The sequence below is a fragment of the Oncorhynchus masou genome, unplaced genomic scaffold (assembly GCF_036934945.1).
Source record: "Oncorhynchus masou masou isolate Uvic2021 unplaced genomic scaffold, UVic_Omas_1.1 unplaced_scaffold_1282, whole genome shotgun sequence".
In the NCBI taxonomy this organism is placed as follows: Eukaryota; Metazoa; Chordata; class Actinopteri; order Salmoniformes; family Salmonidae; genus Oncorhynchus; species Oncorhynchus masou.
Genome location: NW_027002660.1, coordinates 98,717 through 116,058, shown reverse-complemented (window position 1 = coordinate 116,058; position 17,342 = coordinate 98,717). Strand labels below are relative to the sequence as shown.

The following is a 17,342-nucleotide window of genomic DNA, read 5'->3' as shown; positions in this document are numbered from 1 at the left end:
CTGATGCTGTCTGGACAGTGAAACAGCTCCCTCTGTCTCAGTATATGTAGACCATGTATCTGATGCTGTCTGGACAGTGAAACAGCGCCCCTCTGTCTCAGTATGTGTAGACCACGTATCTGATGCTGTCTGGACAGTGAAACAGCGCCCTCTGTCTCAGTATGTGTAGACCATGTATCTGATGCTGTCTGGACAGTGAAACAGCGCCCCTCTGTCTCAGTATGTGTAGACCATGTATCTGATGCTGTCTGGACAGTGAAACAGCGCCCTCTGTCTCAGTATGTGTAGACCATGTATCTGATGCTGTCTGGACAGTGAAACAGCTCCCCTCTGTCTCAGTATATGTAGACCATGTATCTGATGCTGTCTGGACAGTGAAACAGCTCCCTCTGTCTCAGTATGTGTAGACCATGTATCTGATGCTGTCTGGACAGTGAAACAGCTCCCCTCTGTCTCAGTATATGTAGACCATGTATCTGATGCTGTCTGGACAGTGAAACAGCTCCCCTCTGTCTCAGTATGTGTAGACCATGTATCTGATGCTGTCTGGACAGTGAAACAGCGCCCTCTGTCTCAGTATGTGTAGACCATGTATCTGATGCTGTCTGGACAGTGAAACAGCGCCCCCTCTGTCTCAGTATGTGTAGACCATGTATCTGATGCTGTCTGGACAGTGAAACAGCGCCCTCTGTCTCAGTATGTGTAGACCATGTATCTGATGCTGTCTGGACAGTGAAACAGCTCCCCTCTGTCTCAGTATGTGTAGACCATGTATCTGATGCTGTCTGGACAGTGAAACAGCGCCCCTCTGTCTCAGTATGTGTAGACCATGTATCTGATGCTGTCTGGACAAAGAGTATGACATGGCATACATGCTATTTCTGTCCAGACAGCATCAGATACATGGGATACAAACACTGAGTGTACAAAACATTAAGGACACCTGCTCTTTCCATTACATTGACTGACCAGGTGAATCTAGGTGAAGGCTATGATTCCTTACTGATGTCACTTGTTAAATCCACTTCAATCGTGTACATGGAGGGGAGGAGACAGGTTGAAGAAGTATTTTTAAGCCTTGAAGCAATTGAGACATACAGTGGAGCCAAAAAGTATTTAGTCAGCCACCAATTGTGCAAGTTCTCCCACTTAAAAAGATGAGAGAGGCCTGTAATTTTCATCATACTTCAACTATGACAGACAAAATGAGACCAAAAATTCAGAAAATCACATTGTAGGATTTTTTATGAATTTATTTGCAAATTATGTTTTTTTTTTTGCCCCACTGTGTCAGGACCCGGTTTCGAACCTGGGTCTCCGGAGTGAGAAACAGTCACTTAACCAACTGAGCCACGAATAGACAGCAGAACCCAGAAGATGAGGCAGACACAGCAGTACTTAAGACGGTGTATTTAATAAAGAAAAAATCCTAAAATACAAAAAATGGCAAATCCAAAAGGTGGTAGGAAAAACACAAAAAGACCTCAAAAGAAACTCACCAAAAAATAAACAAAAACCAGAATACCACAAGAACTTCACCCGGAATCGACAAGAGCACACAGAACACTAGGGCAGGGTGCTAACATACAAACACAGAGCACAGAACTGAGGGAAACAAAGGGTTTAAATACAATCAGGGGAAACGAGACACAGGTGCAAATAATAATGGGGATCAAGGGAAAAACATAGGGACAAAAAGCACAATGGGGACATCTACTGACCAAAACCCGGAACAACCCTGGCCAAATCCTGACACACTGTATATGTATTGTGTATGTGTGCCATTCAGAGGGTGAATGTTTGTGTCAACAACTGCAACAATGCTGGGTCAAGAACTGCAACGATGTTGGGTTGTTCGCTCAACAGTTTTCCATGTATATCAAGAATGGTGCACCATCCAAAGGACATCCAGCCATCTTGACACAACTGTAGGAAGCATTGAAGTCAACATGGGCCAGCATATCTGTGCAACACTTTCGAACCTTGTCCGAGTCCATGCCACGATGAATTGAGGCTGTTTTTAGGAGAAAAAGGCGAGTGGAACTCAATATTAGGAAGGTGTCCTTAATGTTATGTACACTCAGTATACAGTAAGCAAGACTGTTTCGCTCACTGGATGCTTTCTCCAGTGAGATAGTTTTAGCAGAGAGGACGAGATGTAGTGAGAGCTCTCTCTTGCCAAAATCTGTCCGGAATAAACCTGATGCCTTTCTATGTGCATCATTTGTAGACATAAACTTGTTTCCTGCCTTCCCTCCTTTGGGCCAATGACTACCTTTGTTTGGGTGGAGACATGAGCATCTCACCATTATACACCGATCTCTGGCTTCCCCTGGCGGGGTCTCCGCACAAACATTTTGGGGAGTACATTGAGAGATTATTGTATGTGATGTTTTTGAGAAAGATAATTTTTTAAATAAAATATATTTATTGGTTTATTTTAATTTTGATAAGAGATGAAAATGCAATTAATTGAAGGTTATTTGTTGATGTAAAAATCTACATTAACAGATCTTAATAAGGTTGGTTATGTTATTAGACTTGGTGTGAGGTTGAGAGAAACATCTTTGTAGCCAGTTGTTCACACGTTTGCCTGATCTCTCATTACCTTGAATGGTTCCACCTGATCTCTCATTGACTCAAATGGTTCCACCTGATCTCGCCTTCCATCATTTGAGGATATGTATTTCCATTGATTGAGCTGTCACTTGATTATCTTATCAATATAATAGAAAATCTTTGTCATGGTTCAAGACAGAAGCCATGTGAGGGTCAGCTGTTTGTTCACCCTGCACCCGCCCACAATTACTAATAACAACCCATCCACAACTTTAAAGTACTACTTAAGTTGTTTTTTGGGATATCTATTCTTGACTATTTATATTTTTGACTACTTTTACTTCACTACATTTCTAAAGACAATATTGTACTTGTAATATTGTACTCCATACAATTTACCTGACACCCAAAAGTACTTGTACATTTTGAATGCTTAGGACAGGAAAATGGTTTAATTCACACACTTTTTAAGAGAACATCCCTGGTCATCTCCACTGCATCTGATCTAGCGGACTCACTAAAACACTAAAACACATGCCTTGTTTGTAAATTATGTCTGAGTGTTGGAGCGTGCCCCTGGCTATCTGTAAATAATATAAAAACAAGGAAATGGTGCCGTTTGGTTTGCTTAATATAAGGAATTTGAAATGATTCATATTTTTACTTAAATTACGTACTTTTGATACTTAAGTATATTTAACCTTTTGCGTGTAGGGGGCAGTATTTTCGTTTTTGGCTAAAAAACATACCCATTTGAAACTGCCTATTTCTCAGCCCCAGAAACTAGGATATGCATATAATTGTCAGATTAGGATAGAAAACACTCTAAAGTTTCCAAAACTGTAAAAAATATTGTCTGTGAGAATAACAGAACTGATATTGCAGGCGAAAGCCTGAGGAAAATCCAATCAGGAAGTGCCTCTAATTTTGAAACCTCTCTGTTCCTATGCATATCTATCCTCCATTTAAAGGGATATCAACCATATTCTTTTTTTCTATGTCTTCCCTAAGGTGTCAACAGTCTTTAGACATAGTTTCAGGCTTTTATTTTGAAAAATGAGCGTGAAAGATCACATTGCGTAAGTGGATAGCTGGGGCTCTCAGAGTGAGTTTGGCGCTACAGAGTAAAGCGGCCATTGTTTCTCCCGGTGTTATTGAAAAACCTACACACCAGGTTGATGTATTATTGAATATACAGTATATTTTAAAAACAACATGAGGATTGATTATAAAAAACGTTTGACATGTTTCTGTGGACATTATGGATATTTTTTGGAATATACGTCTGCGTTGTCGTGACCGCTCTTTCCTGTGGATTTCTGAACATAACGCAACAAACAAACGGAGGTATTTTGTGTATAAAAATAATCTTTATGGAACAAAAGTAACATTTGTTGTGTAACTGGGAGTCTCGTAGGTGAAAACATCCGAAGATCATCAAAGGTAAACGATTAATTTGATTGTTTTTCTGATTTTCTTGACCTAGCTACTTAATGCTTAGTGTACATAATGTTATGTTATGCTATCGATAAACTTACACAAACACTTGGATTGCTTTCGCTGTAAAGCATAATTTCAAAATCTGAGCCAACAGGTGGATTAACAAAAGGCTAAGCTGTGTTTTGCAATATTGCACTTGTGATTTCATGAATATGAATATTTTTTTGTAATATTATTTGACTGTGGCGCTACTTCCCTACTTCCATTCATTTTCTACCGGTACCGGTTACCTTCAAAATAGTTCCATGATACTTGTGTGGGTCGTAGAGCAAAACGGAGAACACCATCGTGTTTGTGAGTGTCTCATCTATCCATATTAGTTTGTCTGCCAACCCGTTCGGACGCTACAGACGTTTTCATGAGAAGACAGTTTTTCGGGATGTTTCATGGTCTGACAAACGCAGCTGTAACTCGGACACATTCCACCGCAGATGTGGAAGGCCACTATAGGCAGATGTGGAAGGCCACTATAGGCAGATGTGGAAGGCCACTATAGGCAGATATGGAAGGCCACTATAGGCAGATGTGGAAGGCCACTATAGGCAGATGTGGAAGGCCACTATAGACAGATGTGGAAGGCCACTATAGGCAGATGTGGAAGGCCACTATAGGCAGATGTGGAAGGCCACTATAGACAGATGTGGAAGGCCACTATAGGCAGATGTGGAAGGCCACTATAGGCAGATGTGGAAGGCCACTATAGGCAGATGTGGAAGGCCACTATAGGCAGATGTGGAAGGCCACTATAGACAGATGTGGAAGGCCACTATAGACAGATGTGGAAGGCCACTATAGGCAGATGTGGAAGGCCACTATAGACAGATGTGGAAGGCCACTATAGGCAGATGTGGAAGGCCACTATAGGCAGATGTGGAAGGCCACTATAGGCAGATGTGGAAGGCCACTATAGACAGAGGTGGGAGGCCACTTTAGGCAGATGTGGAAGGCCACTATAGGCAGATGTGGAAGGCCTCTATAGGCAGATGTGGAAGGCCACTGTAGACAGAGGTGGGAGGCCACTATAGGCAGATGTGGAAGGCCACTATAGACAGAGGTGGGAGGCCACTATAGGCAGATGTGGAAGGCCACTATAGACAGATGTGGAAGGCCACTATAGACAGATGTGGAAGGCCACTATAGGCAGATGTGGAAGGCCACTTGATGCTCCTTGCATCAATAGACTAGATACTACTGACCATGCGGACAATCAAACTGTAATGTCTCAATATCGCTAAACAAGAGAATGCATAAGTGTTGAAGTGGTTTGGTTGCCAGGGGAGGCAGGTGAGGGGAGGATGGCTCACAATAATGGCTGGAATGGAGTGAATGGAGTAGTATCAAACACATGGAAACCATGGACACCATGTGTTTGACACCATTCTATTCCAACCATTACCATGAGCCCTTCCTCCCCAATTATAGTGCCACCAGCCAGCCGTGGTTGAATCCAGCCCTATCTTTGTGTGTTTTCTCCAGCCTCTGGAGGAAAGGAGAGCCCAACGACGGGGATGGAGAGGGAGAGGAGGACCAAGATTTGTTTTCTCTCTCTCTCTCCAACAAAGCGATATATTGGCTGTGTGAGAAGGTGTCTTGTCAGTGAAAATACTGGTATTGAGTTTATTGTTTAAACCTTTTTCAAACCTCTTCTCAGGGACCCGCAGCCATCCCATGTATTTGAACAATTCCAGAACTACGTAGTACACACAACTTGCCAACTAATTATGAAGCCTTTAACTATTCAAATCAGGCATCCTAGTTCAGGGCTACAACAATTAATGTCTGGGGCTCCAGAGGAGAGGTTTGAAAAAGGCTGTTTTAATCTATGGTATGCTGAGAAATTAGAGATATACTGTAAAATGTCCATTATTCTATTTGAAAACTCATTGGTTATGTCTTGTTTTTAGACCCAAATTAATAAACAAACCACACAGCATCAGCTTAGTTAATTTATTCATCAGGCACAGTTCTGGAGGTGACCAACACCAGCGTCCTCCTGCTGGACCCCAGCTCTGACACACTCTACCTGGGAGCCAGAGGCTCCATCCTGGTCCTGCACACCTCCAACCTGAGGGAGGGAGGGACAGAGAGATGAGAGAGAGAGAGAGGGGGATGGAGGGAGGGAGGTAGGAAGAAGATACAGTGAGAGAGAGAGAGAGAGAGAGAGAGAGGGGGGGATGGAGGGAGGGAGGAAGGAAGAAGATACAGTGAGAGAGAGAGAGAGAGAGAGAGAGAGAGAGAGAGAGAGAGAGAGAGAGAGAGAGAGGTGGTGGGGGTGAGGAAGGGAGGGAGACTTCTTCACTTGACTGAGTGTGTGTGTTTCTCTGTGCTGCATATTGATTTATTAACCAACCAGCAGAGAATCACATGTGTATTTGCACCCCATTGGAGGACAGAAATAGGAGGGGAGCCAATCAGGGACAGCAGGGGTGGGGCCCCACCTGCTCTGAGAATCTGGTGATGAGTGACGCCTATCGGCCAATTTAAGTCAAGACGCCAACTTTGCTCTGTAACAGTACTGTGGAGCCAGCCAGTCAATCCTTATTTGGTCATATGATTGGCCAGAAGCTATGTTATTCTGTTAGAAGTATTCTATGGAAGAACATTAATTGTATAATTCCATGATGCCTTATGTTGTCTTTTTGTGAAAGTAGTAAATGTTTTAATGTTTTTACACGATTTTGAATGTTTCATGGGATTTAAAAAAAATTGGTATTGGTAGTTTCGGGTATCACTTTATTTGTGGCTTTATGTGCCACCTCGGAGGAAGTAATTAAGCATAACTTTATTGAACAATTAAACTTGTCATGTAATATTATGGATTGATCCATGGATTAATTTCACTTTGTCTAAACGTAGTACGCTAATAGTTTAAACAAAAAATACATGACGAATACAGTATTCTTGCTCAACGATTTTCTTTATTCATTTTGCCACAAGCTGCAGAAGGTATAAAAGTGCTTTAAAGTCTCCTATGGAGTCTGATACACAGGTTAATACAAACATCTTAACAATCACTATTTCTGGTGGTCAGGATGAGGTTTGTATGTAACATCCACAAATAAACCAATTAACGTATTACAATAGAAACTATGCTCACTCAACATTTTATTGTATTTTTTTTGTAAGAAGCGTGAGAATAACAAGCTGAGCTGGTTGAATTACATCCTCTTTAGGGACAATGACTCAATGTTAATTTTCTTAATTAATAATTGGCTTCTTAATTAAACATTTTGCAATTCAGGTTACTCTTGGCTATTTTGGTGCTCTGTAGTTTGTTCACAACATCACACCAAAGTGTTGGATGATCTTCTTTCTTGAGTACCTCAGTAACGTTGAACACTTCATAGGGTGGAATCAACACCTCCTCTTCTTTTGTCCCCATTTTGGGGAAGGACTTCAGGTAAGCGCCAAAACACGTCTCTATCTCAAAGCAGGACTTTTCTCCAAATTCAGAATTGTCCTTGTTAAGAGAGCTGGAGGCAAAGTAGCCAAATCTAATAGTTTTGTTAACTTTACCCACAAACTTCATTTTGGTTCTTCTGTATGTGATGTGACAAGATTGTTTTTTTTTCAGAAGGCGAATGGCGTCAGTCAGGAGGAAATGCAGGGAGTGGAACTTGAAGGAGGTTGTATACTCATATCTATTGGTCCGGACTGCTTGGTTGAACTCTGAGTGTATTGAAGGATGACCTGTTGTGTAAGCACAGATAGCCTTGATATGATTATGGGAAAGTTTGTCGCCAACATTGTACTCAGAATTGTCCTTTCGGAATCGTTCCTTCACATTTTTTGCACAACTTTCGGCCCACTTCCAGGCAGTTTTGAAGGGCTCTTTGTTTTCATGTACAAGATATTCCTTCTCCACCTTGTACATTTGTTCAGTGCAGCCGTTGTACATGTCGTCAACAGAGTCAGGGACCATGTCTAAGGGTATGCTGGAATTGAGACCAGGCTGATGGAGATGAACCTTCAGAGAATACGGAGGAGAATACAGAGAAACAGTTTTATACAGTGCCTTGCGAAAGTATTCGGCCCCCTTGAACTTTGCGACCTTTTGCCACATTTCAGGCTTCAAACATAAAGATATAAAACTGTATTTTTTTGTGAAGAATCAACAACAAGTGGGACACAATCATGAAGTGGAATGACATTTATTTGATATTTAAAACCTTTTTAACAAATCAAAAACTGAAAAATTGGGCGTGCAAAATTATTCAGCCCCTTTACTTTCAGTGCAGCAAACTCTCTCCAGAAGTTCAGTGAGGATCTCTGAATGATCCAATGTTGACCTAAATGACTAATGATGATAAATAAAATCCACCTGTGTGTAATCAAGTCTCTGTATAAATGCACCTGCACTGTGATAGTCTCAGAGGTCCGTTAAAAGCGCAGAGAGCATCATGAAGAACAAGGAACACACCAGGCAGGTCCGAGATACTGATGTGAAGAAATTTAAAGCCGGATTTGGATACAAAAATATTTCCCAAGCTTTAAACATCCCAAGGAGCACTGTGCAAGCGATAATATTGAAATGGAAGGAGTATCAGACCACTGCAAATCTACCAAGACCTGGCCGTCCCTCTAAACTTTCAGCTCATACAAGGAGAAGACTGATCAGAGATGCAGCCAAGAGGCCCATGATCACTCTGGATGAACTGCAGAGATCTACAGCTGAGGTGGGAGACTCTGTCCATAGGACAACAATCAGTCGTACATTGCACAAATCTGGCCTTTATGGAAGAGAGGCAAGAAGAAAGCCATTTCTTAAAGGTATCCATAAAAAGTGTTGTTTAAAGTTTGCCACAAGCCACCTGGGAGACACACCAAACATGTGGAAGAAGGTGCTCTGGTCAGATGAAACCAAAATTGAACTTTTTGGCAACAATGCAAAACGTTATGTTTGGCGTAAAAGCAAAACAGCTCATTACCCTGACCACACCATCCCCACTGTCAAACATGGTGGTGGCAGCATCATGGTTTGGGCCTGCTTTTCTTCAGCAGGGACAGTGAAGATGATTAAAATTGATGGGAAGATGGATGGAGCCAAATACAGGACCATTCTGGAAGAAATCCTGATGGAGTCTGCAAAAGACCTGAGACTGGGACGGAGATTTGTCTTCCAACAAGACAATGATCTAAAACATAACGCAAAATCTACAATGGAATGGTTCAAAAATAAACATATCCAGGTGTTAGAATGCCAAGTCAAAGTCCAGACCTGAATCCAATCGAGAATCTGTGGAAAGAACTGAAAACTGTTGTTCACAAATGCTCTCCATCCAACCTCACTGAGCTCGAGCTGTTTTGCAAGGAGGAATGGGAAAAGATTTCAGTCTCTCGATGTGCAAAACTGATAGAGACATACCCCAAGCGACTTACAGCTGTAATCGTAGCAAAAGGTGGCGCTACAAAGTATTAACTTAAGGGGGCTGAATAATTTTGCACGCCCAATTTTTCAGTTTTTGATTTGTTAAAAAAGTTTTAAATATCCAATAAATGTCGTTCCACTTCATGATTGTGTCCCACTTGTTGTTGATTCTTCACAAAAAAATACAGTTTTATATCTTTATGTTTGAAGCCTGAAATGTGGCAAAAGGTCGCAAAGTTCAAGGGGGGCGAATACTTTCGCAAGGCACTGTATATATTATTATTACATTTTTTTTTACTGTAACAATCTTGTTCTCAGATTAAAAGTAGCAAGACTGTATGCTGAAAGTACCATCTTGGAGTCCACGTCTTACCATCTTCGAGTCCACACCCAGAGTCCAAACATGGAAGACACACAGCACAGCAAAGGTTAGGATGTTGTCTCTCTCCATTAATTCAACAGCACCTGTAGTAAAACAACATGTACAGGAGACAAATACCAATCATCATAACAGTACCCAACATACAACATAGCTTTGATACTATTCACGTTTTAAAACTAGTTGCAATAGCACTTTCACGCCCTGACCATAGAGAGCTCACAAGATTCTCTATGATTCCAAATAAGTTCTGTTATACTCACAGACATGATTCAAACAGTTTAATAAACTTCAGAGTGTTCTCTATCCAAATCTACTAATACTAAGCATATCTTAGCTTCAGGGTCTGAGTAGCAGGCCGTCTACTTTGGACACGCTTTTCATCCGGATGTGAAAATACTGCCCCCTATCCCAAAGAAGTTTTAACAAGACAACAGTGAATTTTCTTGAGTGGCCTAGTTACAGTTTTGACTAAATCATTTTGAAAATCTATGTCAAGATTAGAAAATTACTGTCTAGCAATGATCAACAACCAACTTGATAGAACTTAATAATTTTTTGCAAATATGATAATTTGCAAATATTGTACAATACAGGTAGGCAAGTTTCTTAACTTTCCCAGAAAGCCTCACAGCTGTAATTGCTGTCAAAATTGATTCTAACATTTATTGACTCAGAGGGTTGAATACTTATCTAATGAAGATATTTGTGTTTTATTTTTCATTAACTTTTCACAAATGTAAAATAATTTCTTCCACTTTGATACTTCATAGTATTCTGTGTAAAACTTGGACAAAAAAATGACGTTTAAATCCATTTAATTCCCACTTTGTAAAAACAATAAATGTGGAAAAAAATAAAGGGTAATGAATATCTTCTGAAGGCACTGTACAGTAGCTAGGTGAGACAGCCACATATCACCGTCAAATATAAAAGATAAAAACATTCCATTCCAGCTAAACAATGGATATATAGCATTTTTCAAAAATAAAAAAATCATAGCTACGTTAGCTACAACAATCTAGTAGTATTTAATTAGTACTACTGATATAAACTCTATGGAGAAATAACATTAGCTACGTAAAACAACCTAGTGTCATTTAGTTAGTACTTCTGATATAAACTCTATAGAGAAATAATGAGTACTACTACTGACAATGCTATATATCATACCACCACTGTTGTTGTAACATATTATAAGATTATAATGATCTGATAGTTCAACTTACCAGACTGGAGCACGATTGAGGTTGTTTTGTATTGATCAGCTTCAGGACTTGTGTTTGCAGCTTTCTGCAACGGTCTAGCTATGCCTGGTCAGACATCTGACTAATACAAGCCCACACAACCGCAAACATTGTTCCAACACAGAAGTACCAGATTCTATGGTCACACGGTCACAGGCTCTCAGGTTGTGTGAGTAACTAGGTGAGTTCCAGCGATTTCTCAGTGATACGTTTTAATTTTAAAAAATGGTTGAAGAACCAACCAACCCACTGGTTGAATCAAAATTGTTTCCACGTCATTTCAATGAAATTAGGTTGAACCAGCGTGGAATGGATGTTGAACTGACGTCTGTGCCCATTGGGAAGTATCCTAATATGAATGGAATAGAAAATATTGTCTATTGAACACTTCCTAGGGGGCAAATCAGCACCTCCTTCTCATGCGGCAGCTGAGAGTACCCCCCCAGTGGGGCACCAAGGTGGTGACCTCAAAACAGGAGCGAGTTCCAAGGTATTTTGCTTGTCTAAAAAGCTGTCCAAATCGCATTGTAGTATTTCAGACACCATAGAAAGCCTCTGGTTCATCGGAAGATTTGGAAATACTTCATGTTCTTGTTCAGAATTCCTAAGGCATTGGTCAGAAGGTGCAGGGAGTGGTACTTGTGGGGCCATTCACAACAGGGATGTTGTGTTGTAGCTCTTATTTTGGGTACAAGTGACTTCGTTGAATGACTTGTAAATGTTGGATGTTGCATTCACATACACCTGGATTGCCAGGGAATAGTTTTTAGTTCAGTTCTGGTTTGTAATGTAAATGTCAACGTAAAATGCACATAAAATCAACGGTGTAATGTTTTGATTCAGTCTCGTCAGGTGACCTGTTGTGTCCTCACCTTTAGTATAATCATTGCTCCATAGTCTCCCAACTATTTCCTTTTAAGTGCTACCATGGGTATGAATATATCTTCCGTAAGAAATGTTTCATTTTAGCCCTATCCATATACAGTTGAAGTTGGAAGTCTACATTCACTTAGGTTGGACTCATTAAAATTCGTTTTTCAACTACTCCACAAATTTCTTGTTAACAAACTATAGTTTTGCAAGTCGGTTAGGACAGCTACTTTGACAAGTAATTTGCCAACAATAGTTTACAGACAGATTATTTCACTTATAATTCCCTGTATCACAATTCCAGTGGGTCAGAAGACTAAATACAATAAATTGACTGTGCCTTTAAACAGCTTGGAAATTACAGAAAATTATGTCATGAGATTATGTCACCATGAGACTACGCAGCAGTTATACCCCGCAGGAAGGAGACGCGTTCTGTCTCCTAGAGATGAACGTACTTTGGTGCGAAAAGTGCAAATCAATTCCAGAACAACAGCAAAGGACCTTGTGAAGATGCTGGAGGAAACAGGTACAAATGTATCTATATCCACAGGAAAACAAGTCCTATATCGACATAACCTGAAAGGCCGCTCAGCAAGGAAGAAGCCACCTGTGATGCGGTGTGTACTGGAGGTGAGGAAGTTAGACGCAGGAGAGCAGAACTTTGTAATAGCCGGAGCAGTTTTAATAGTAAAACCAACGGCCATAGAAATACAAAAATATGGGCACAATAACCCGACATGCACCAGTCAAACAAAATGTGCACAAGCACTTACAATAAACAATATCACACGAAGACATGAAGGGAAACAGAGGACTAAATGCATGTAGGTTGATTAGGGAATGAAAACCAGGTGTGTATGGAACAAGACAAAACAAATGGAAATATGAAAAATGGAGCGGCGATGGCTAGAAAGCCGGTGACATCGACCACCGAACACCGCACGAACAAGGAGAGGAGCCGACTTCGGTGGAAGTCGTGACACCACTGCTCCAAAACCACCATAAAAAAGCCAGACTACGGTTTGCAACTGCACATGGGGACAAAGATTATACTTTTTGGAGAAATGTCCTCCTAGTCATAGAACTGTTTTGCCATTTTGGCCATCGTTATGTTTGGAGGAAAAAGGGGAGGCTTGCAAGCCGAAGAACACATCCCCACCGTGAAGGACAGTGGTGGCAGCATCATGTTGTGGGGGTGCTTTTCTGCAGGAGGGATTGGTGCACTTTGCAAAATAGATGGCATCATGAGGTAGGAAAATTATGTGGATATATTGAAGCAACATTTCAAGACATCAGTCAGGAAGTTAAAGCTTTGTTACAAATGGGTCTTCCAAATGGACAATGACCCCAAGCATACTTCCAAAGTTGTGGAAAAATGGCTTAAGGACAACAAAGTCAAGGTATTGGAGTGGCCATCACACAGTCCTGACCTCAATCCCATAGAACATTTGTGGGCAGAACTGAAAAACTGTGTGCGAGCAAGGAGGCCTACAAACATGACTCAGTTACACCAGCTCTGTCAGGAGGAATGGGCCAAAATTCACTCATCTTATTGTGGGAAGTTTGTGAAAGGCTACCTGAAACATTTGACCCAAGTTAAACATAAAGGCAATGCTACCAAATACTAATTGAGTGTATGTAAACTTCTGACCCACTGGGAATGTGATGAAAGAAATAAAAGCTGAAATAAATCTTTCTTTCTACTATTATTCGGACATTTCACATTCTTAAAATAAAGTGTTGATCCTAACTGACCTAAGACAGGGAATTTTTACTTGGATTAAATGTCAGGAATTGTGAAAAACTGAGTTTAAATGTTTTTGGCTAAGGTGTATGCAAACTTCAACTGTAGGTCATTTCCCATGAGTGTAAGTGGCTAATGTCATAAAATGTTTTTTAATATTTCATAAAATATTTCACATTTGGTTAAATGTGGAATGATACCAGTCATCAGTCAATCATCAGGGTGACTTCTGACTACTGTTGATCTCTTTCCCACTAACAGATATCTTTTTCTGGTATTTTTCCTCTCAGAACCCACACTAAAGTTTGAGGCCCTCTTGAAGGTGTGACAGTCATCATCAGACTGAGTTTGATGCAGAGTTTGATGAGTTTGCAAACCACAACCACAACACAAACAACCTGACAAAGATAAATGTCATTCAGTTTCCCAGATGTAACTATGTAGTTGTCATCATTACTGTAGAATATTTTCATTATCATTTCCATCTCTTAGAGATGTTGTGTTTTATAGCAGTGTCAAAGCAACAGCTAATGTCAAAAGACCAGTTTAGTAAGTAGGTTATGACAGTTCATTAGATCAAGATATTTTGTTTTATGTTAGTGTCATTCGCCTGTAGCTAATGCTCTGCTGAATGCAAAAAATCTGCTACTCAGGTTTGATTTTGCACCATTTTGCAACTTGCAATTCAAGTCACTCTAAACTCCAGTGTTCACTAATGTGTAGACAACTTCACGTCAGTCTTTTTTTGTGTGTGGCAGTACCAAGTATCCTAATTTGAATAGATTAGGACAGAATAGAATGAAATAGAAAATCTTTATTGTCCATTGAAATATTTTATGAAATATATCTAATTTGGTAAAAATATGGATGTGTAGCTAGGTGTTTAACACAGTTTAGGGTTAGGATAAGTGTGTTATGGTGTTAATTCATGTCATGTCTGACTACAGCAGTGTTGCTTGTCCATGTGCTAGCTAACAGCAGCAAGCCCAGACGAGATAGCTAAACATGGTATCAGCATCCAGCAGTGATCAGCTGGTGGTTGCATAGTAAAGACGTCACCAGCACAATTTTTAATCGAGCTGGCACCAGTTGTGAAACTGGGATGCACTGGCCCGGGTTTCACTCGACCCAGCACCAATTCGAGAATTCCATTCGAACCAGCTTGGATTTGACCCTAATTTGGCCCTAAGGGGCTTCCGGGTGGCACAGTGGTCTAAGACACTGCATCTTAGTGCAAGAGGCATCACTGCAGTGGATGGTTCAAATACAAGCTGCATCACATATGGCCATGATCGGGAGTCCCATAGGGCAGCACACAATTGGCACAGCGTCGTCCGGGTTGGGTTTGATGGGGTAGGCCGTCATTGTAAATAAGAATTTATTCTTAACTGACTTGCCTAGTTAAGGTCAAATAAAAAAATAATAATTTGGCCCTGATATTAATGGCCAGTGAAAATTGATACAGAAAAAGTGTTAACAAATGAAATCACACAGAGATTACAATGTTTACTGTCTTTTTTGCACATTTCACAATGATTTAGCACTAGGCCCTATATCATATATACCACCACTCTTGTTGTAACATCTTATCAGACTATAATGATATGATGGTTGAACTTACCAGACTGGAGCAAGATAGAGGTAGTGCTGTATTGTTCAGCTTCACTGTTTTGCAGACTGTCTGATAAGATCTACTTATAGCTGGTCAGATTTCTGACTTTACAAGCAGACATGACCACAAACCATGTTCCCACACTGAAGCACCAAGATAATACGTGCACAAAGTAATGCAGATCTTCATGTCTGCACACGTACACATGCATGAGGATGTACACAGCTCTACCTTGGTTAAACCACAGGGCCATTTGAAACTAAAAGTGATGCTGCTGTGATAGAGTTAACACTCCCCCTTTCTGTCTTTCTCACGCTCTTCTCAACCCCAAGTCAAACACCGCAATGTGTGGTCAGTCAGTTGTCATGGTCACAAGTTTCTGAGGTTGTGTGACAGGGAATGACGTCACTGGATGAGTTCTACCTATTTCTCAACAACAGGTTTTATTTAAAAATGTATCATAATTTCAATAGAATAAAATATAAATTCTTAATTGTCAATTAAAATATTTCATCAAATATATCACATTTGGTAAATGTGGAACAGTGGAGGCTGATGAAGGGAGAACGGCTCATAATAATGTCCGGAACGGAGGATGGAATGACATCATACACCTGGAAACCTGGTGTTTGATGTATTTGAATCCATTCCCCTGATCCCGCTCCAGTCATTACTACAAGCCCGTTCTCCCCAAATAAGGTGCCACCAACCTCCTGTGATATGGAATGATACCAGTCATCAGTCAGTCATCAGGGTGACTTCACTCATGACTTCTGACTGCTGTTTTGATCTTTCCTAGCCTGAGTCCCAGATCTGCTTGTACTGTCTTGCTAACTGGAGGTGTCATAAAAAAGATTTGCCCCCCTTTGCAATGTAAAAAATATTTTCACATAACCTTCCCCTTGTACTGTCCAAAAATGTGCAGACACTCTCCACTTAAAATGTACTCAGAAAAATGTATTACCACCATAAATACCAATAACTGTATCAACCCTGTGCTTATAAACGTGGACATCAACTTTACCACAGTGGATGCCACGCAAGGATAACTGGCCAGAAGGTTGAGGGTTTGCCGACCACAACAGACGAGCCAGCTCTCTCTGCCTGTTTTATTACACTATGATAAGAGCTGGCTTCAAATAATGATCAGCTTTGGGGATATCAGATTTTCAACATTTTGGTGGAATATTTAGAATTATGTAAGCTATATATATGCAACACATTTTCCACCAACCAATGAGCAACGCAAAACTGCATAACGATTATTGACTTTGAGTGCTTATCATCATGATTTGTGTGATATATAACCCTCCCTACTCAGTATTAAAGTCTTGGCTTGACAATCTCCCAATGTCTTTAAGGTTTTTGGTTTAATGCAATGGCCGGTGTGCAGTTTGGATGCTGGATTTATATTAGAGGGGAGTGGATGAGCGTGTGCTGGTAGCCTACAAGTTACTTTAAAGTAGCCTAATCTTGTGTCTACTTATGTTTACGCCACATAAAAGGTGATACATTTTAAAAGTTAAATGACAAGTTTTTAGACTATATTTAAGCTTCAGGTTGTAGGTTGAGAAATAGCAGCTCGGATCAGAAAGCAGGCAGAAGGTGTGTTGAGTTTTTCTGAATAACTGGGCCTGCTGGGATCATAGGCCTATGTGGCCACACTATATAGAACGACTTGGGAGAATGATGATCGGCAAGAGACAGCGCATCAGTATCAGCAGTAAAAATACAGCCAGACTGGCCTGCTGCTGTGCCTTTCTAGAATCTGTCAGAGTAGACCCACAACTGATCCAAATGGAATGAATGGAATGAAACAATCAAATAACACGGCCTATTACAACATTTTTACTGCAGTCTACAGCCTAGAGTAGAACAATAATGCAATTATTCATTAGTTTTTGGTGTTGTAGGCTAGTCTAGGTAGGAATATTGTATTGTCCCTAAGCAAGATCAATAGGGGAGCTGCATGTGTCTTCACTGTTCTTTCATGCGCAATGATGCACCTGGCCTCTCCGGTGCCTATCAGCAATTCCTATTTGTTGTTGTGGATTTATATT

The 17,342-nt window shown here is 40.6% G+C and overlaps 1 protein-coding gene across 3 annotated transcripts; it reads right to left on the bottom strand.

Annotated features, from left to right (window-relative positions):
• Positions 1–6,963: 6,963 nt before the first annotated feature.
• On the bottom strand, positions 6,964–15,395 carry LOC135530179 (T-cell ecto-ADP-ribosyltransferase 1-like). 3 transcript variants are annotated; one of them, XM_064958551.1, is made up of 3 exons: positions 15,292–15,395; positions 9,801–9,892; positions 6,964–8,026 (listed from the first exon to the last, which is right to left on the bottom strand). In XM_064958551.1, the coding sequence occupies exons 2-3, from the start codon at positions 9,876–9,878 to the stop codon at positions 7,277–7,279; spliced, it is 828 nt and encodes a 275-aa protein (XP_064814623.1). In that variant the 5' UTR covers positions 9,879–9,892; positions 15,292–15,395; the 3' UTR covers positions 6,964–7,276. The 3 variants fall into 3 exon arrangements, with proteins under 3 accessions (XP_064814623.1, XP_064814624.1, XP_064814625.1); XM_064958552.1 differs by lacking the exon at positions 15,292–15,395 and adding an exon at positions 11,036–11,059; XM_064958553.1 differs by lacking the exon at positions 15,292–15,395 and having other exon boundaries at positions 9,779–9,860.
• Between the last annotated feature and the right edge of the window lie 1,947 nt (positions 15,396–17,342).

Bases quoted from the DNA above. Each gene is read 5' to 3' on its own strand.
- LOC135530179 (XM_064958551.1), bottom strand. From the start codon at position 9,878: ATGGAGAGAGACAACATCCTAACCTTTGCTGTGCTGTGTGTCTTCCAT. The intron at 8,027-9,800 runs GTAAGACGTGGA...TATTCTCTGAAG, and splicing joins TGGGTGTGGACTCGAAGATG to GTTCATCTCCATCAGCCTGG.